This window comes from Sciurus carolinensis, chromosome 8, assembly GCF_902686445.1.
Source record: "Sciurus carolinensis chromosome 8, mSciCar1.2, whole genome shotgun sequence".
Lineage (NCBI taxonomy): Eukaryota > Metazoa > Chordata > Mammalia > Rodentia > Sciuridae > Sciurus > Sciurus carolinensis.
Genome location: NC_062220.1, coordinates 81,359,632 through 81,382,210, shown reverse-complemented (window position 1 = coordinate 81,382,210; position 22,579 = coordinate 81,359,632). Strand labels below are relative to the sequence as shown.

The 22,579-nt window shown below is 37.3% G+C and overlaps 1 protein-coding gene across 2 annotated transcripts in view; it reads right to left on the bottom strand.

Moving 5' to 3' along the window:
* The window catches only part of Sp4 (Sp4 transcription factor), a 67,978-nt gene extending 45,881 nt beyond the window's left edge, over positions 1-22,097 (bottom strand). Inside the window, exons 1-3 of one of the 2 annotated variants that reach the window (XM_047562331.1) lie at positions 21,533-22,097; positions 21,001-21,113; positions 18,919-20,473 (exon numbers count right to left, since the gene is read on the bottom strand). In XM_047562331.1, coding sequence (XP_047418287.1) covers positions 18,919-20,473; positions 21,001-21,113; positions 21,533-21,539 — 1,675 coding nt within the window. In that variant the 5' untranslated portion in view covers positions 21,540-22,097. The remainder of the gene's footprint in view (positions 1-18,918; positions 20,474-21,000; positions 21,114-21,532) is intronic. The other variant, XM_047562332.1, reaches the window with a different exon arrangement.
* Between the last annotated feature and the right edge of the window lie 482 nt (positions 22,098-22,579).

Genomic DNA, 22,579 nt, shown 5'->3' with positions numbered 1-22,579 from the left:
TTAATCTCATTTCTCCTTCCAACATAATTACAATTTGTTCAGTTGTCTGAGGAAATAAAAGAACTATCTGTTATGGTTTAGATATAAAGTGTCCATGTGTGAGATAATGCATAAGAGTTTGGAGGTAAAATGATTGGGTTATAAGAGCCTTAATCTAATCAAGACATTAATCCCATGATAGGGATTAACTGAGTGGTGACTATAGGTAGGTAGGGTATGGCTGGAGAAGGTGGCCCCAAGGGCAAGCCTTTGGGGTATACATTTTATCCCTGGTGAGTATGGATGTCCACTGACTAATGTTTCAGTAAGGAAAGGAACTATAATACTAAAACATAAGCAAAAACTTGTTCTCTCTGCTTCTTGACAGCCATGTCCTAAGCTGCTTTCTTCTACCACAATCTTCTGCCAAGATGTCCTGCCTCATCTCAAGCCCCAAAGAACAAAGCCTGCCATCTATAGACTAAGACCTCTGAAACTGTGAGGCCCAAATAAACTTTTCCTTCTTAAAATTGTTCTTGTCAGGTCCTTTGGTCACAGCAGTGTAAAAGCTGACTAAAACACTATCTTATTAAGAGTCTGCATGGAAGTTGCCTCTCAGAGTTCATTTTTCTTGATCCACTATTTACATAAAGGCCCAGCAATACAGAAAGGAAGAGAAAAGCTTTTCATACCCCAAATCTTATATATTTACCTCTTCATATAATGCTCCCCTACAAAAACAAAAAACACTTTAAAAACCCCTATTTCCTAAATCATTTTTTCACTATAATTCATTGATCTCTTTAGTCAATAATTTCTCCCCATATTACCTGTTCACAATATGATTATTTGACCCAAATTAATCACAAAAGTACATATGCTATAAAATGTTTATGATAAAACATTTAAAGCAACTTAAAGGCTGCCTGGTTTGTGAATCTAATACTGAAAGCAAAATAAAAGTAAGAAAACTCACAAAAAAGCAAGAAACAAAACAGGTAGATTCTGGCAAAAACTATCTGGGTTTTACTATAAAAATTGCATATAAAATAATTTAAATGATCATATTAGATTTTAAATTTTAGTTTTGCTAGATGGAGAAACTACACCAATTGCAACAATTACTTAGCAACCAAATCACTGTCACCTGGGATAGGAGAAAACAGCATTAACTTTAAGGTCTTATTCCCTTGAGATGAGGAGATGCAAGAAAAACTTGCGTCTAATAATTTTCTTCCTAATAAAAAGCTTACAGAACTTGAGTATCTATTTAAGCCATAAGGAGTTAGAACTGGATTTCCTGGCATTTCCAACAACTAGAGGTTTGATCTGGATTAAACCATATATCTAATGTGGGTCTCACTTTTTTAAATTAAAAAAAAAAAAGAGTTGAATCATAAATGATTTGTAAGGGTAGCTTAGATGACAGGAAGATCCCTGTCATCTTCCAGTGAGGTTAAAAAATATTTTTATACACACATACATATTTACCTTTACATACAAACATTTATCTCAGTACCATTCTGAATCTTGATTTAAATTATTTCCAAGAAAACTGTAACACTATTTCTTAATGATAAGATTCTTTGGCACAAGGACTGCTAAAAAAAAAAAAATTTAGTAGCCCAGTATTTTAAAATAATGTATTAGCCAGGTGCAGTGGCTTATGCCTGTAATCAGTGACTCAGGAAGCCAAGGCAGGAGGAGCACAAGTTTGAGGCCAGCCTGGGCAACTTAGTGACACCCTATCTCAAAGAAGGGTGGGGTGAGCTGGAGATATAGCTCAGTAGTGGTAAAGGACCTCTGGATTCAACCCCAGTACTGCAAAAAAAATAAATACACATAATAAGGTATTAGTAAAAAATCAACTGCCACTGAAGAGACAATTTGTTATTGACAATTTCCCAAGAGGGCAAACCATGCCATAGGACTGGAGGGGTGGGGAACACCAGAGTCAGAGCTACAGTTCCTGCTTTCTGCAGGAAAGAACAGGCTCAGGACAGCTACTTCGAATGATTTTTAGAGGACTCTGGGGCATAGTTCCTAGTTGTCTAGTACCTGGCCCTAGGGTGGTTGGGGAAGAAATATGAGGTGGTTGGGGAAGAAATATGGGCTCTGGATTGATTGTCTGTATTTGAAAATCACACTGGCAGACTAATTGTTTATTACCTCTAAGAACTCACTGAACCCCCCAGGGTCAGCAAATCCCCAGATAGCCAAGTATCAGAATACATTTTAAAAAAGAATAAATAAATAAACAAACATATATATATTTCTTTCTACTGAATATTTTTATTTTATTTTTATTTTTACAAACTGCGTTTTGATTCATTATACACAAACGGGGCACAATGTTTTGTTTCTATGGTTGTGCATGATGTAGATTCATACCATTTGTGTAATCATACACGTACATAGGGTAATGAGGTCTGTCTCAATCCACCATCTTTCCCACCCCAAACCCTCCTCCCTCTTTACTAAATATTTATTCCACACTATGTACTGGCATTGCACTATGTCACAGATATAAACATGACCATGCACTTACATGACTATGTAAGAGTACAAAATACTAAGCATACACATTTATTAATTTAGAAGAGTAAAGGTAAACTAAAATAATAACAATTTTCTTCTATTTAGTACTTTGGCCTTTACAGAATATTTTCACACATATTATTCCATTTAATCCTCAGAAAAACCTTGTCTGGTAAGTAGCTTGTTCTCTTCATTTTACAGGTGTTTACTATGAGGCTCAAGAAAGTTAGAAGACATCCCAACGTGACAGACAGCAACTGGCAGAACAGGGAATTGAACCCCAGTCTTGGTTCTTGTCTACTGCTTCTTTTACCAACACCACAAAGTCAGCTCTATTTCCAGTCAAGTCTTTAAGATTATTATATGGAAAAACATAGCTTTCTCAACTACTGAAGATTAATTGCTCAATGACCTTTACTGCAAAAGTGTGGGGCTGATACTGTATTTAAAAGCATGCAGGATTCTTCATAACTAATGAAACAAATTCATTACTGATATTTCTTGTAAGTGGTATTTGAATGCATAATTTTCTCTTTTTTTTTTTAACTTCTTAACAGTAGTATGCTAGTGTAACCTTTCTAAGACATATTACCAAAACAGATCTTTTATTTCTTGGTAATCATGGGTAATTACATATTTTTAAAATGGTTCTATAAATTTGTCAATATAGGATATGAATTCTAAGCAAATATTATATTTAAAATTGTTTTTAGAGAATGGGTTAAATATCCTCACCACAATACTAATTATGTGAGGTAATACATTTGTTAATTAGTTAGATTTAACCATACCACAATGTACATACACTTCATCATGTGTACAATAAACACACAATTTTATCTGTTAATTAAAATTAAGTAAAAAAAAAATTAAATAAATTGGCTTTTTAAATGCCTGTATTTTTATCATTATTAACTAAAAAATTCTTCACAGGGGCCACTGTGTAAATGCATCCTTGACATTAACATTTACAGTACTTTCTTCCCATACTATCAACTAGAACCTGATGTTAAACTTCATTTGTGTTAGTAGTTGCTAGACTAAAATGGTCTCCCTGCCTTAATACCACTAAAAAAAATTCTACAGGTCTAGCAGATGACAAGATACCACTACTCCTATGAGACCTATAGGAGGTCAATTTCAATTGTGACATTCTCCACTTTCTAGAATAAGAAGTAAAATATTTTCTCCTTTGAAACAGACATTTTAAAATAAAAGTACCTAACACTTCTACTTCTAAACTTCTAGATATTACAACTACCATCCATGGGGCAGGCTGACTAGAAGTCCAATAAGTGAGATGCTAAAGTAATAAACAGGTAGGCTAAGATGGTTACTGAAAAGATATAGAGTGAGTAAAAATCCTTGGTCTGAAGATCAGGAATTGGTTTTTGGAAAGGTTAGAAGGTAATACTGGAGAGGAGAGCTTTCTGCAAAGTTACTATGGCAGTATTCAATATCACAGGGCTGTGTGCTTGTAAGCTAGAGTTCTCAGGCCTAAGCAAGCACACTCCTCAGCTTTAAAGGGCAGCTGGTCTCTGAGCAGGCATCTTTAACGTCTGTATCCACTGGCAAGGGCATTTTGTGTGGTCAGACAAGGTCCCAGATGGCAATCTAAATGCCCAAGGATTTAGAGTCCTGGCCCCATCTTTGCTGTTGCTCAAGGCAGGGCATGTGCCTAGTTACAAGGATGCTGGCAAACTAATTGATTTCTTAAAATTCTGTTAAGTCCTTAACAACAATTCAAACCTACAGATACTCATCTTTAAAGAAGAGGAACATCAGAATCAATATTAGATGTGGCTTCAAGGAGTTGCAAAACAAAACAAAACCTTACATTTTTTTTGAAATATGACAGTTTAACTTCAAAAGGTAATCAATTTTAAAACTCATAATAATATTAGTAAATTATATTTTTCCTGAGTTCTCCCCTTGGTTCACTGAAATAGAATTAAGTTCAATTTGATTTCCACACATTTTTGCTTAAAATTATAGTATTCTAACACTAAAAGAAAGTATCTCAGCTATTTCATTTCACAACACACATACAAAAATAATATTTTGTTGTACAAAAGAAAAAAACAGATGCTATTCCCAAAGATCACACATGATAAAGACAACCTGTTATCCAGTACAGAGCTTTTTTCTTAAATATTATCAGTTTACCTCTGTTAATCATAAACTGCTTACAGAATGAAACATATTTTCCTTCCAATGTGAACATTATACATAGTTATCACTACCAGGATCGGCAGCTGCCAAAGAACCCTTTAAAAAGCTGAAAGCTGTTTGAGTACTTTGGTTTTGACAATTAAGTTTTCTTTGTGGCTTAGGATGAGGGTGGAAATGTGAAGAAGTATACCAAATTTTCTAAATACCTCAAAAATGGGCTGATAGCTTTAATTATAAAGTAGTGTTGGGAGGACAAGGAAGATAAATAGACATAGAATATAATCCCTTTGTTTTTCCTCACTTTTTTTTTTTTTTATTCCCCCCAGTACTGAGAATTGAACCCAAGGGTATTCTACTGTTGAGTTTCACCCCTTTTATTTTTGGAGACAAGGTCTTGCTAAATTGCTCAGGCTGGCCTCCAACTTGACATCCTCCTGCCCCTGCCTACATAGTGGCTGGGATTATGGTGTGTGCCATCATACCCAGTTCCTTAACATTTTTCAAACAAGTAAATACATATGTAATGCATATACATGCACACATATATGTACAGACATACACACAGATAAAATGAACCCAATCACATGTTTTGAAAATAAAGGACAAATTAAATTTAATTAGTATTTAATTTAATGTTGTGAATGAACTCTGATGTATCAACCTCTATAAAATGTACATTGGTCTTCAATTCTCTTTGGTAGTTTATTGCCAATAATAATAATAATAATAATAATAATAATAATAATAATAGAGAGAAAATTCTTTTAAAACTTTTTTGGGAACTATCATTTCCTTTGCCTCAACAAATTATGATGAAACAGCAGTAAGAATCTTAAAGCCAGAGGAACTTCAGGTTCCTTCTCCAATATCTCCATGTAGTAATTCTGTAACAATGGGCAAACTATTTAAACTTTATTTTTCTCAACCATTAAAAATACTAGGTAGAGGATGTACCTCAGAGGGAGAGTGCTTGCTGAGTATGCATGAGGCTCCAGATTTGAGCCCCAGAACCACAAAAAACAAACAAACAAACAAAAACTTACTTCCCCCTCAAAAAGCCACTGACACTCTTAAGATTGAGATAAAACACAACTTACCTAGACAAAGCATAGTCCCCATGAATGGAGAACAGGCATGTTTCATTTTCCCAGCACCTAGAACAATGTCTGATATACAGTGGCAGATCTTATTAATTATCCACTACAAAACAATAAAGCCACAGTACCATCCCTGTCAACTAAGCTAATGTCACATAAAAATGACATGCAGAATTAGAAGAATACAAATTCTACAGATATGAAATAGTCTTCCTAGCCTCAAATTCCCAATCAAAACAGGATATCAAAGTAATAAAAATTTTTTTGCATTTTAATTCCCTCTGTGGCTAATGTGCACTGTGCCCCCAAAGAAAGAAGGACTGGAACACTCAGTTAAAGATATAGGAGTCTGTGCCTTACTGAACATATTATAGTCCTGTTCATCTAGACATCTAGACCAGTTCTTTCCAAGCACCCCCCCACTACCCCAGTGCTGGGGATCAAACCCAGGGCCTTATGCTAGGTAAGTACTCTACCACTGAACTACATCCCCAGCCCTTAGATCAATCTTATGAAGAACTTTTACTTCCTAGTTCCCTAACTTACTGGATGAATGACTTTGGTCAAGTAAATTCACCTCTGATGGCTTCAGTTCCTTGTTCTATAAATTGAGATCACCAACATCACCTTCTTCATAGGATTGTGAAAAAAAATGAGTTAACATAAACACAGTGTTTAAACAGTGTGTAACATAAAAGAGACAACCAATGAACCAATTTCATAAATGATCACAGGAGACAAACACAATATAGTACATAAGGAATGCACAGCAGGATTAAAGTACAGGGTTCTGGAACCATCATTTATCATATGGCCTTGATCGAGTTATTTCTCTCTAGATCAGTTTTTTACACCTGAAAGAAGAGATGCCAACACTTACCTTATAGTGTGTTCTGAAGATTAAATGAGTTACTACATCACATGCTACACCTATAATCTAGTATACTACAACCATGAGTCAATGTCAGTCAAAATATAAAACCTAAGGGTGAAAGAAGTACCCTTTTACTACTTGTTTTATTCATGAAATAAAACAGCATGATTTCTTTCCCCATTAGAACATACGGGAGCAGGGTATCAGTTCCATGATATTAAACCTTATAAGGAACACATGAAGTCACACAATATAGATGCAGAGTATCTATTCACTGACTGAATTCATGGATGGTCTGCCAGTGGGAGTCCGTGAAACAGATAGGAGTTTATCAAGGAGTTACTAAAAGCATTTACCTGCCCTAATAAAAAATAAATACAGGTAGTAATAGCCTACTAATGAGGACAAAAGAGAGATTCTAGAAATAAAATTACAGCATGCTTTAACATCATAAAACTAAAATCACAAATAATCTGATATGTTTCAACAAACACATTATAATGTATAGTATGTATGACAATATCTGTCAAATATCTCAAATTACTTCATAAGTAGATTTAAGTATCTGGGAAAACCTACAGGATTTATAAACCATTTTAGGTATTTCTTCTATATGTATATATATATATCCAGTTAGTATTTGACATCACATTCATCTAATCTTTTCCTCTTCCTTTTTCTCCTTCAACTCCCTGGTGTCAACATCCTCAACTATACCAAAACAAGGGTTTTCCACCCCTCCCACAGCCCCAAACCAAGCACAGGTACCCACTTACCACAGCACAGATCACTATCTGGTTCCTATACTCCTGTGCAAAAGCAGCTCCGCTTCTGTGAACAAAAAGCTATGGTGACTTGACTCATTATTTACAGAACTGTTCTAAACCCCTCTTGATGGCTACCTTACGAAGCATCTACATAACCTCAGATGGACAGAAACAAACTGGCATCTGTACACACTTTCAAGTTCTCTTCCAAACTCCCCTCTCTGCTAAAATTTTTGCCTGCAATTGTCTACCAAAAATATATAAAGCAATCTGATACAAATCTTACTTTACTAATCACTTTTCCTTTTATGATCATAAACTCTCATCCTTTAAGTATGAATCTTGAATCTATTCCAAGAATCTATCCATCCTTTCTTCTATGAAATCTAGGTTCTCTGCGTGTGTACTTTCCTAGTTCAGTATTGAGATTATATGAACTGAGAAATGTTCACCAGGGTGTGAGGAGAAAATATACGTGTATGGATGTACATATACACACATACGCATATTTGTTAATATATACTATGATTACTTGACTAAATCTAAATTTCATAAAATTTACAGAGTACTAATTGAATTTTCAAACTACATGTGATATCCAACACAACCTGAAATGGCCCTCCTCTTTCTTCTGACTTAGCAAATTTTCAGTCTTCTTTTAAGTTCCAGCTCAGTTATCAATCTGTCCATGAAAACATTCCCAGAACCAGTTCTCCTTTCCTATGGGCTTCTATAACACTTCACTCATAGCTTTTATAAACCAAATGTCACATTGTAATCTAATAAACTATATATACATCATATTCCATTGAGTCTAAGATGTGAATGACCTTAAGAAAGAAAAAGTCTATTAAACTATGAAATGCCTTTGATTATAAGGTATATTTCAATTTTAAATATAACAAAATGTACAAAGTATATCTTAGAAGAAAAAAATACAGTGTCTCTCACAATAGATTATATATCCTGTAAAGGTGAAAAATATGTCTCACTTCATCATTAGTTTTTCAATACTGAGTATCATGCTTAATATATAGGGGAAAAAAATCTGATGTTTTTATCTAAACCCTTACCATTTCTTTCATGTCAACATTCTAGGTACTAAAGAAATGTTCAATAATCTGTTTTTCGCATTTAGTAACCATTTACTTAACTGCCATTGTCTTTTGGAGTCTTTTGTGACTTTGTGACTTCATTACCCCAATAAAATCCTTTTAACTGGGCTTCTGATTTCTAACTTTTCCATACTTTCATTTAGAGAAACACTCTAATAGATATCATTTGCATCACAAATATTCCCATTCAATTCCTTCTACACTCTATCTAGAATGATGTTATTTGAACTTATTTTTATTTTTACTTTGGTATAATCTCCTTTTCAAAATGTTAGGGACTGGTTTAATAAACACAACTTCTCTAGCTAAGAGGGATGGCATACTACCTACTGAGCCCAGGATGAGCTACTATTTTGGGATACCCCCTATACCTCTATGGAATACCACTCCCTGTGTTAGCTCTAAGCTCCAAGTGAGGTCTTTATGCTTTGATCCCTGTCAAGTTCATTCCAAGTTCAGCAGCTTGACTCAAGACATCCTCTTTTTCCACCTCTCCACTTTGAAAGTCTCAAATGTCCATTTTTCAAACCTATCCTTGAGGACTACATCAAGTCCTATCTTCATCCAAGAAAGACTTGACTGTTTACTCCAATACACCGATCTCCTTGTCTCTGAGTTCTCATGCTTGTTTACTGTACCTCAAAACCCAGTACTTAAGTATAAACTCTCATATAGTTGCAACTGCCAGATAATTGTTTCATGTATATAAGCCTTACCTCCCCAACATAAGCATCTTATAAGACAGGTGAGTATTCTCAGAATCCAAGAAAGGCTGAGCTGAGAGCACAGAGCAGACATTTAATTCTTACTACATGGGAGCACTGCTTCTTTTTTCATTTGTATATATACTTCTCCTCATATCCTTGGCTGAACTTTGCCAAAGTTTTGATACTTGTCTCATGCAAACCTCTCATTTACTTTCAATGTAAATGCTAATATCCATACCTAAAATAACTTGCTCCCACTTTACTACTTCACATTGTTCTAGTGGGTGTTGCTAGGTTGAGAGTGTACCAGATTATCACTTTCATATATAGTTTTCTTTATAATAGTCGGTATTTTTATACATGCATATCTGATCTTTACTACTCTATGAGGTAAAGACAAAAGGAATTAGTATTTTACAAAGGAAAACAAGTATTGAAGCTCCAAACACAAAGTTTGCCCAGGGTGGAACAGTTAATTGGGGGCACCACCCAAGCAAAAATATAAAAAAGTTTTAATTTTTAGTCCTGTGCTATGAAGCCTCTGGGTATCTGCCTCTGAAGTTAATAAGTAACAAATCTGCTCCTTAAACCACACCTGACTATATTTAATCACCATCCCTGAGGAAAAGAGCCTTCAGATACATGAATCACACTTTTGTTTTTTCTCCTATTCAAAAGGTTATCTGGTCTCAAACAATTAACAACAATAACAACAACAACAACAACAAAAAACAAAAACCCACTTCTGGCACTAGGTATCTTGAGCCCCAAAAGAAAGACATTCTAGATTTGCATACTCTACAGGGTAAATTAACAAATTAAAGCTATGAGTGCTTCTCAGAGTTTGATCTCAGGATCTCAGATTTTCCAACTGTTCTCTAATTCCACTCAAGAAGTAATCATACTGCTCATACTAATGTGACAATGTTAGAAACAGTAGCTAAGGAGCTACTGAGATAAAATAAGTACCAAATCAGTGCTGGGCACCAAAGTGTCAGTTTAAAATACTAATGCTTTGGTATTCACTAAATTAAAGAGCAAATAATACTGAAAAATAGCACCTACAAGCCTAAAAAGTTGGAGAACATATTCATATATTAATTTATTAATTAAAGTATTACATTCATTATATCATAGAATTCATCTGTCTTACATGGCCTCTATAATAAGAAAAAAGGTAAAAATCACCCTCAAACCTCCTTCTCAAATCCCTACTTATTTCACCAGGTAAGGTTAAGACTTATAGAGCACTCTGATCATAGGTTGGAAAGAAGTACCCAATATATGTCCAAATACTCAAATATTCACAGAATGTCAAGTTTTAAAACCAAAAGACAACTCATAGTTCATCTAATCAAACTTTACACATAGCACAACAAAGTCTTTTAAATTAGTCTATAGTTATCTCTGACAGATAAGACAATCTTTAATGACAGATCACTAATGAAACATTCCATGATAGTTTAGTTCGAGACTGTGTATGTGTCTTTGTGTGTATGTGTGTGTACATATGCATGTTCTGTTCCCCAAGGCCAAACAAAACAGAACTATTTGTTTAAAAAAAAAAGCTCTTTAGATATCCAAACACAGCTGTCACACTTTCTCTTGTTCTCACTTAACAATAAAAAGTGCCTTTCTTTTAATTATTGCTAGTATAAAATATTTTCCACACTCTTCATTCTGGGAATCCATCTTGATATGCTTGCTAGTGTGTCAATGTCTCATTTAAAATGTGCCACCCAGGACTGTGCACATTATTGCAGAAGCAGTATGAAAAGCACAAAGTACAGAAAAACCTATACTCTACTCTCAGTCCATATTAAACCAATAAATCCCCAATCCATTTTCACAATCCTGCTGTAAGCCAGGTTTTTCCTCCTATAGAAATATAATACTCCTCACTTTAAATATAGGATCTTATCTGTTGTATTTTGAATCTCAATTTTATCTCCGATCATATTAGCACCATCTCCCTGCTTTGTCTCATCTTTGAATTCAGTAAATGAGGTACTTAAAAAGGAAAGTTATATAGGACTGTATCAAAGGTACAGTCCCATGCCAAAACGCCAGACAACTACTAAGGTAGATGATCAATTAACACTTTTCATCTGATTCAGAAATACTGTCATTGCATTGACATTACTTCCTTGGTGCACTCAATAGAAAGCTTAAGGAAATGAGGACAGGACAGTACTGCAGATTGAACACAGGATCATTTTACCACTGAGCTACAGCCCTGGTCTTTTAAATTCTGAGCCAGGGTCTCACTAAGTTTCTTCAGGCCTCACTCAACTGCTGAGGTTGGCCTCAAACTTACCACGTTCCTGTTTCAGCCTCCCCAGTTGCTAGGATTACAGGCCTGCACCACCATGCCTGGCTAGGAACCCATTTCTTAGTCCACAGTGGCTCCCAATGATCCTGGAATTATTGTTTAAATGCTCAGGGGCCAAAACCACTTGATGATTCATTCAAAGACATTGTTAAAGACAGAAATCAAACTGATTTGCCTGAAGTTTAGGATAATTAAAAAAATTGAGGTGCTATTCATCTTTAATTTTATGGTACTTTTTTCATGCTGCCTAATTTTTAAGTTACTGATACTAGTTTGAAATGGAATCTGAAAGTTCCTTCTGACCATAGGACAGGAATCATCCATATCACCAACCTAGTTAGTAATTTGTGGCACTGACAGAAAAAAAAAAACAAAAACAAAAGAACCCTAGCCAGCCATAGTGACAGGTCTGTATGTCTGTAATCCCAGAGACTCAGAAGGCTGAAGCAGGATTGTAAATTTGAGGTCAGCCTTTGCAATTCAACAAGACCCTGTCTCAAAATTTTAAAAACGATGGGGATGTAACTCAGTGGTAGAGCACACTGGATTCAATCCCTAGTACTCCCCTGCCCCAAACACACATACACAAAAAACAACTAAATGAGCTATATCTCCTCACTTACCTTGAACAAGTATCTCAGAGTGACAGTGTAGTCATTTCAGCTAGAACTACATTTTCCTTGATGGTTAACAGAAACAGAATAGAAAAGCTCTGCCTTTGCTCTGTCCTCTCTTCACATCACATACTTTTGCTCAATGAGTGTCCATCTTGCTATGATTCAAAGTGTAGTGGTTACACACCTATAATCCCAGCTCTGGAGGCTAAGGCAGGAGGATCTCATGTTCAAAGCCAGCCTCAGCAACTTAACAAGGCCCTAACAATTCAGTGAGATCCTGTCTCTAAATAATAGATGAAAAAGGGCTGGGGATGTGGCTCAATGGTTAAGTACCCAGTACCACCAGTACCCAAAAAAAAAAAAGGCCTGGAAGTTGTTTGAAATGTTTTTAAAAGCCTGCTTTTATTATGAGTTTCTACTTTCCTGACATTACTCTTAAATTATCATGCTTTTTGTTTTCTTAATCCTATGTCCATTGTCCCTCCTAACTTCCACATACAATAAATCTGAGCCACACTAGTTGGACTTCACCACTTCTTTTACCACTTTTTACATTATTGTCTGTCATTACCACAAATTACTGGAGTTAGGAGAGATCTTTCAATTTTCAAAGTCACCAGTCCTTTTAAGGATTTCAGTGTAGATATCAGATACAAAATCTGTGGACTTATCCTGTAGCTTCTTATGTAACAATAGCAATGGAATCAGAGATGACTTTAAATTGTGCTGTTCCCACTTACTGGCAGTTGTATTTTCCCAAAGAAATTAAAGCTCAGTGAGGCTGTCTGTAAAATGGACAAAATACTTAACAAAAATATTAAGGTTTAATAAGGTTTAATAAGACCATATAAACGCTAGTCTAGCACCTAACATGTATTAGGTAAATAATAAATGTTTACTTCTTTCCTTCACAAGTTTCATTTAAAAGAAAAAGCCATTTCTAACTACAGTTTGGGAAAAGAAACTTCTCTATAGCCCAAAGATTTCTTTACCTACATGTAAAATTTACTAACTTCTTTAGTTCTGAACATGTTCTTTCAAGAGAAAAATAATATCACCTAGGTTCCACCATTAAATTCTATAACAAGGAGACCAAGAGAGTTGTGTTTTCACCAGCTCTCATATTTAATATACAAGAGATGAATATTCAGTGAGGACAGGCACAGGCTGTGAGAGACAAATTCAAATGGAGAGCTCTCCTTCCTTGATTCCTAAACCTCAGCTACATTTTCTCACCTGCTCACAAGAGATCTGGAAAACAAACCCAGAAAGACAACAGAAAGACAACTGGAGCAGAAGTCAAGACTCTAGCTCTCACTTTGCCACAAAATACAAGAAAGTCATTCAACCTTTCTGGGCTTCAATTTATTCATTTCTAAAATAGGGCTAAGGAATGCGGGTGGGAGCAACTCAATTATTTTGAAGTTACCTTAGAAACTACAATTTCATTAAGCCTTCATCTCACCATGTACTTATATAAGCGATTTGCATTTCAACAGATTTTCTTTGACACACTTTGCTCATTCACTAGGTAGTAAAACAACCCACATCATGAACATTCCAAATCAGAAGAGTACAGAACAGCACGGATATGTGTATGGTCTGGTATCAGGTCAGGTTCCTCCTTTTATTATCAATCCTAATGTGTCATTCCCACTTAATGGAGTACTGTAACATCTGACCCATATTTCTGCTTTCACTTAAAACAGTAAAATAAAATATAAACAGACTTTAGCAGCAGTATCAAAAGGTCATAGCTGGCAAGTCATTGATCCTTTCCAATTTAAAATACTATCATTTTATAAATCTGTGTAATTCTACAATGTCTACATATAGCACCATCCCCTAGCTTCCTAATCAAGCTTCCTTTTCTATTTTCTCTTAAACCTACTTTTATAGACTGCCCCAATATTCCAAAGACTTACTTATATTTTCCCTGGTTTATATATATATATATATATATTTTTTTTTTTTTTTTTTTTTTTTTTGAGTACTGATGATTGAGCCCAGGGGTGCTCTACCACTGAGCTATATCCCCAGCACTTTTTCTTTTTTGCAATAGGGTTTCACTAAATTGCCCAGGTTGGCCTTGAATTTGCAATCATTCTTTTGAGTAGCTGGGATTATGGTTATGTGTCACGACAACCAGCCTGATTTAGAATTTGGAAAGCAGATGATTAAAAATGTTTTCCTTTGCTCCTTTCTCGATCCTGAAACCCATTGCAGAAGATGACCTTTTAAAAAACTAATGGAACTCTAACTTGAGTACTGTTCATCTTACATGAACAATCTAATGGGTAAAACCAACTTGGTAGTTCAGAACCCAAATAATTTGTTAGCATATAAAATGTAAGTTCCTTATTAACAAATTCTAATCTATAACAAACAATATTAGAAGATTTTGAGAAAATGGAGTTACAAAAGTAAATCTGACTTGTCTGAAAAAGAACCAAAGTGAGTATAAGTTTATGTATATAGACCTTTTAAGATGCCTAGTAGGGAAATCCAAATTAATATAACCTATATGGCAAAAGAAAACCTTATTTGTGTTAAATCTCAAGCCAATTTAGTAGCTCTGGATGTAACCGGATAATTCTAGATTATTAGGTCTATAAATTAAATATAAATTCCAATTACATCCTTTGGTCCCCATTTTTATTAGTAATGAAGAACTGGCTTTCCCATTTCTGGTTTCATACTATAATCCCAGGTTTCAAACTTCAATTCCCCCAGAAAAATAAAGGAATTTGTAAGAGTCTCAGGTTCTTGAAGGGTCAGCAGTATGTTATCAAGTTAGAACCTACTTTGTGGGAAAACTAGCATAGAAAACGTAATTTCCACTAAAACTGACAAAGCAGAATCCAGTTATCAAGCAAAAGGCCTACAGCATGATGTGTTAGCATATGTGATGATTATAGCCCAAAATAAGATAAATCACTGGCTCTGGCCAGTCTAAGTCAATTACAACTGTAGATACCAATGGTCCCTAAAAACTCTAAATTCTTTAAGGAGATGTAACTCCTGAAGTTCACTTGGTAACTAAAGATATTATGAAAATAGTTCTTATTTGAACAAAACTTGCACTCTCCTCACTTAGTTAGAACAAAGGAGGTCCTTGAGCCAGAAGCACCATTAGTTGTTACCTTTGTGTTTATCTTAAAATTAGGTTCCCACTTTCCTTCAACCTCAGAATCTCAATAAAGAAACAAACATGCAGAAAGCACATGAATTTACTTCCTACTATAATTTAAACTAATTGAATGCTAGATGCTTAGCCTAAAAATCAGGATTTTTAGATTAGACCAAAGCACAAAAACACATTATTTTGAGTACATTAGCAAGAAGAGAAAGTCTCATTTCATAATACAAAGTACAGAGCTCCCCAGATTCAAGAACTGGTTTCATTAGATTTGCCTTAAATGATTTTTTTCCAATCTTTGTCCATATCATTCAGACCTTCCCCACCCCTGAAAAGTAAAACAAGGATGGATAGTACAGAAGTTTTAACCTTTGTCCTTGAGCTACCTATATTCTGTTAAAGTTGATCAATAATGTTTTCAAGTCTTGATAGTGCTCATCATGACCTGTTCTCATTTACATGTGAGAGATAAAGATGTATCACAAAAACATGAAGAATAGAACAGTGGTTATCAGAACCAAGGAAGAGAGAGAGTGGTTAGTGGGTACACAGGCACAGTTAGTTGAATAAGAGTAGTAATTTCTAATTACTATTTCAGTAGGATAACTGTGGCTAACCATTAGTTGAATATTCCAAAATAACTAACAGAGAGGATTGTGAATGTTCCCAATACAAAGAAATGATAAACATCTGAGATGATACATTATACAGATGTACTGAAATGTCACACTATAGCCCATGAATAAGTACAATTACTATATGTTAAAAACTAATTTAAAAACTTGTAAATATTGAGTAAATATACTTCCACAAATTAAATACTACTATTCTCATGAAGGAAAACATGAAATAACCAAGAAGGTATTTAAAATGAAATGGGGATACAAAGTAATAGATCCAAACTTCCAGGGTTAATTTATAAAAGGGATATATAGGAACTTGTTCTCCCCTTCTCAAAGCATTAAAATACTTGGTCTTCTACTATTCGAAGTCTTAAAAACACAAAACCAAAGAAAACAGCAATTTTATTAGCTCCATTATAACCATTCTTGGGCATTACTCCCAATTTCAAACTGCTATGCTGCTGTCTCTCTCTCTCTCTCTCTCTCTCTCTCTCTCTCTCTCTCTCTCTCTCTCTTTTTTTTTTTTTTTTTTTTTTTAAGTACTAGGCATTCAACCCAGGGCCTCACACAAGCTAGCTAAGTGCTCTACCACTGAACTATGTCTCCAATCCTCCATCACCTTGAGTACCTTACTTCAAAAAGCACTAGTCAGGCACCTGCCATGCTAGACATTAGGATAAAATCTGCAAACAATTAAGACTGGATTAATTTCTGGTCTTTGTAATGTGAATGTCTTTTTTTAAATGATGGAGCTGAGTTACTAGAACATTAACTGCAACATCAAGAAAAGTTAAAGTCTTTGGGCTTCAGGGAAAAAAATCCAAATATATAAAGTTCAATTTTACTCAGACTTAACTCCTACAGCATATAAACTCTTTAAGTAAAAAGGAAAAAAAAAATGACCCATGAAAATAACAGAATAAACATATCTTTTAGGAGTGCTCAGCATACAGTAGCCATCTCAATATATATTTGTCAAATTAAAAACTAAAGTTTTTCTCTTTTTTTGCCAGTGAAATCTTTTCTCTGAGGTATCTGTATTCATCTGATTCATATTGTTTTTTGGTTCACTGCTGATGATTAGACCCTGGATTCTTTCAAACTTTCCAGGTGATTCTTAATCCCAAAAGCTGGATCCTGTGTTTATAATGCACCACTCAAGTGAATTTGAGTTGGGGGGTCAGAACGCTGGCTTACCCTCAAGAGAGAAGGGGAAACCCCTGGATTGTAACATATATTAAAGAGTAGAACTGGCTATTTCTAATCTAAATTATAAATTACTCAATTCTCTTAATTACTACAATTAACTAACTAATGCTTAAAGGTCAATATGAAATAACTTTTGCTCTGACAGTGCAAACTGTCAACCTACCAAAAGCAAGCACCGTTCTGAAATGCTCCAGCTACTGTTAATGTTTAGAAAATGAGTAGGAACAAAAAGCAAGTTAAGGATTGTAAGCCAGAGAATCACTTACATAATTGTACTGTAATGGTGATAGAGGAAAAAGTACCACACTCAAAATATTGACAAGATGACTATGCTTATCAATGTAAAAGCCATTAGCTACATGTGGCTACTTAAATAAAAAATTTAAAATTCTGTTCTTCAGTTGCACTAGCCACATTTAAAAATATTCAATAGCCACATGTCGCTAGAGGCTGACATGTTTGATGGGACAGAAAGAGAACATTTCCAAGAGCACAGAAAGTTCTATTGGATGCCACTGGTCTAGAGGTAGTAGGTATCTAGAAAAAGAAAAGTTATCTGGGTTCTCCTCAACCAGTAGGCTCTATCAGTCAATTTCCAATTTTACATGTATACATCTACTATAGGTATTAACTTTAAAAAAGCCTTAGTATAATTTTTCTGCAACTTGTTTCAAGAAAGGTCATTCAAAAGTGACAAGCTTGTTTATTTCAGATTACCAAAATAGAAATATTTAATTAACAAGGTTTAAAAGTATCAACGGCACTAAAACCACAACTAGGTTTTCACCAAATCAGAATCAATGAAAAATATTTAATTACTAGAAGTCAAAGGGCATTAGGTAAAGTAAAATTGGTTCAAAAGAGATTAAACTACTTACTATGGACTAGTTTTCCAAGTATTTAGCCGTATCTATTTATATGCATAACAAATAACAACTGCTTTTATAATTGTTTTAAAAATGACCTTACCACAATTAGTCCAAATTAGTGACATTTTACTGTCTACATTTTTAATTGCTTTCCACCAACCTCACACTAAACATCTACAAATAATATAACGACCTCGACTTACATATATAAAAATTTTTAATGAAAGGACTGTTAATTCACAATATAGAGCAAATCCTGATTGTAGCAAAAAGTAGACATAAAAGTTAATGAAACAATTTGCAACTTTAAATTCTATCCTTTAAGTGCAACAATATCGAGTTTATAATAACACAGTATAATAAAACACAAAACACTGGCAACAAGATGCTGAAGTTTGACCAGTAAGTTCTAGTTAAAAAAAAAAAAAAAAGCTAGACTTATTACACTGCAGAACTAAAACTTCAACAGACTCACAACTATATACAATTCAGTTTAAACCTACTTTCCCTAAAGAACGGGATCATCGTTTTGACTAGTTCTTTCTGAACAGTTCAAGCGAACTCAAATATGATCTCTAAATTACAGAAGACAATTAGGATTCTAACAAAAAAATTTTTGTTTCATGGAAGAATTTTTAAAACTGTCTATTTAACGAATTTTAATACATAAAACCCTACCTAAAATCTATAGATCTGAATAGGTCACACTGATTGCTATAGTTATGGCTGCTAGCATAGTGTTCTTGTTTGGTTTTGATTCCTTATAATCATTTGTTTACTTCAAAGATCATTTCAAATCTGAGTTAGCAAAGAGAAGCATTAATTGATCATTACTAAAAACTCTTTATACAGTAATAAAACAAAAGACGCTATAACTTACCTGCAACACTAGTGATTGTAACTGGAACTCCCTGCACTTGAACACCTGCAGCACCCAGATTGGCAACGCTCACTGTTTGAAGGTTAGGCACTGATGCAAGCTGGGCAGTATTCAAAGTTATTGGGGCACCAGCAACAGCCACAGGAGCAATCTGAGCAAGAGTTGTGCCACCACTTGAAGACACTGGGGTGATGGTTAATTGTTGGGATAATCCAGCATTCTGAACTTGCAAATTTGAAAGACTCTGAATATTCTGAACCTGTACAGTTTGCCAACTGATTTGCCCTGAAGGTGTTAAAGTTGGAGCCCTGATAAGCACCTGAGTCGGATTTACTGCTTGAAGTTGAACATTCTGCAAAGGCTGCTGCTGGATGGTCTGAATTGTCTGCCCTGACTGAAGTTGAAATGACTGTGGTGGAATAGCCTGAATAATCTGTTGCTGAGGCTGTTGAATCTGGATCTGTTGTAAGATAGGCTGGCCTACAATTTGCACTTGCTGAAGAGAATTTGATTGATCCTGTGCATTCTGTATTCCATTAGGCTGAAGCTGACTGGAGCTCTGTGCTTCAGACTCAGTAGCAGCAGGTGTTTGAGATTCTTCAATGGTGCGTTCAGAACTACTGGCTGATGTGCCTGCATACTGGCCTGTATCTGCTGAGCTCACTAATGTGTCACTGCTTGTTAGAGATGTTGAAGCGGTGGTGGTGCAGGTGGTGGAGGAGGAGGGTGATTCCGGCATAGTACTTGCAGAAGCAGTGGTGGTGGTGGGTGTGGAAACTAACTGATTCCCATTGGAAGTCCCACTATCAGTAGTAGTAGCAGGCTGGCCGACTTGTCCAGTCCCTCCTCCAGCAGTCACGTTGTTTATCACTGGCAAAGCTAAAGTCACTCCTCCAATGTTAATTGGTAGGGTAGTTACAACTTGAGCCTGAGTACCAGGAAGGGTCTGTAATTGCAGTGGTATTGAAACACCAGGTCTAATTTGGACTGGAACTGTTTGATTTGCCAGGTTTTGAGCAAGAATATTCCCAGAAGATGTCCTATTAGCAGCTGTGAGTATAGCTTGATTATTACCTGCAGAAATTAGCTGAATCTGACCCTGCAAATCCTGTAGAGATGAACTACTAGTTGGATTGATTTGAATTTGCTGACCTTCCACTGTTTGAAGTTGTGGAATCACTTGGTACTGCACACTACCACTTGGATTTTGTACTTGTATGACTTGAAATTGGCCAGGGGTGGAAGAATTACCTGATTTAGTTTTTGTAGGAGATGCACTCCCGTTATTACTGCTGGAAGAACTAGATGAACTAGAAGCTGGTTGAGAAACGTTATTTTCTTTTGAAGCAGGAGGAGTAGAGGCAACAAGTTGCCAAGCGTTTCCAGCAAGTTGTGTTGTTACCAGTTCTAGCTGTTGTGGTTGATTTTGAAGTTGCACCAATCCTTGGCTTGGATCTATAATAATTTGTTGTTGTCCAGTTGCTTGATTTTCACCAGGAGTCCCTATTTTGCTGCAAGTAGCTGCCAGTAAAGCCAGAGGAGAGGGCTGAGAGTCCTAACCAAAATGGAATGATAAAGGAAAGGGGGAAAAAAGTGGGCGCATTTAGTGGAGGCCAGTAGTTGGGAGGGGGTCATTTATTTATTCTGACAGCTTTACTTATCAGAACTTACTCAAGAAGTGGCAGAAATAAAAAAGAAATATGAACAAAACCAGGTAAGAACTATATGGATAAGGAAGCATAACCTGTAATATAAAGTTTAAGTAAAAAAAAAAAAAAAAAAAAAAAAAATTCTAACAAACTTTCCTAAAGTGTTATTCACCTAAGCTCAAAATGCCCTTGGAAAAATACACACCTTTTTCTTACAGTCTAAGTTCCTGATGTAATTTAAACAACGTTATAGCCTCAAATATGTGAAATTTTCATGAACTTACAATTTAAGTTCCTCACTTTAAGATGCTTTGAGTGGATAAACATTTTTATTTTGCCCTTTACTTTTGGGCATTTAAAGGGCATAACTCCCTTTCTCTCCTAATGTTCCGTGATGATTTTTTTTTTTTTTTTTCCGTATGTTGGCTTTTACCTGGGAGCCTGAGGTTTTGGTTTTTTTATTGTTATTCTCTGGCTCAGAGGTTTTCCCTCCTTCTGTAGCCATCGCCGCTGCCGCCGCCTCCTCCTCCTCCTCCTTCTTCTGATCTGCAACAAACCCCCCCATACACACATACACGACAACAGGTTATTAGGATTATTATTATTTGTCTTCCCCCTCTCCACTACTCCCCCCTCCCCCCGAACATTAATCTCCATAAACCGGCGATCCATGCACACCGGCAGGGGGTGGGGGAGAAGGAGGGAAGGGAGGAGGGGGATATCACAAAACGTGGTTTGAAACCCGACCCATCGGCTCCTGAGCAACACCCAGAAGGAGGTTGTTCTCGCTCAGACATTAAGACAAAACACAACCCTCCTTCCCTCCCCCTGATTCCCTCCCTCCCTCTCCTCCTCCCCTTAAAGCATCTCAGCGGCCCCGGGGGAGGGGGGAGAACCGAGCAGGGTCTGGGGAGGGAGGGAGAGGGAGGCGGTGAAGGAGACCGAGGGGGGTGGAGAATACGTACCGCTCATCCCGCATTAACAGGACAAACCCTCAGACGGAGACACTGGGATAGAGGTGGGTGGGGGTGGGGGCGAGGCGGGAGGAGAGGCCGGTCCCGCCCGCCCGCGGTGGCTCGGAGGAGGCTGTAGCTGGCACAGGCTCTGCCTCTTTTTCCGCGAATGGCCGCCGCTGGGCTGTGGCGTAGCAGCTCCTCTCTCCGCCCGAGCCCGGCTGACTCGCCCTTGATTGACAGCGGCGGCGCGCGGCGCGGGCGGCGGCGCGGGCCGGGGGCGGGGCCAGGGCGGTGCGAGCCTGGCGGACTCCCCACCCCCCTAGGCCTCTCTCCGCCGGAGCCGCCGACTCTCCACCCCTTCCCCCAGCGGATTGGCCGCCGACCTGCCGGGGGCCGGGGCGCTGGGGCCGCCTCCTCTCCACCCCCTTTCCCGGGGTTATTCTTTCAGTCGCTTTTCTTTTCCTCCCTTGACTCCTCTCGCGCTCTTTCTCTCGGTGTTCTAGCTCAGGCGCGCTGTCGGTAGGCCCTCCTTACAGCCAAACTTGTTGTCTCAGGATATCCCGCCCCCTACTCATTTCCCGGCGCCCTCCACTCAAAACCCTGTTCCAGCATCCCTACGAATGGCCATTAAAGGAAAAAGTGAAGCAATCGCTCAAGGGACGCGCGAGAGGTGGACGTGGGGACGAGCGGACCTCCGGCTGCTCGGCGCGCGAGGTGAACTGCCCACTGCCCCCGCGCTGCGAGCATGGCTTTCCTGAGGCGCATCCGGACCCGGGCGCCCTTTTTCCTTGGCTCGGTCTCCATTGGCTGAGCCCCTGCTGACGCGTGCTGAGTGGTGGGAGAAAGGGGGCGGACTACTACCGCAAAGGCTGTCGGCCCTTGTAGTCTTCGGCGGATGCTGGGGCCTCTTCGAGGCGCCGCCTCCCTCCCGCCCCCGACCGAGGCCGGGCTGCCGAGCGGAAAGCTGCCCGAGGGGGCGGTGGCGTCAGGGCGTGGCCGGGGCCGAGTGGGAGTTGAACTGAGCGAGGGGGAGGGGGAATGGGTGTTGTTTGCCTG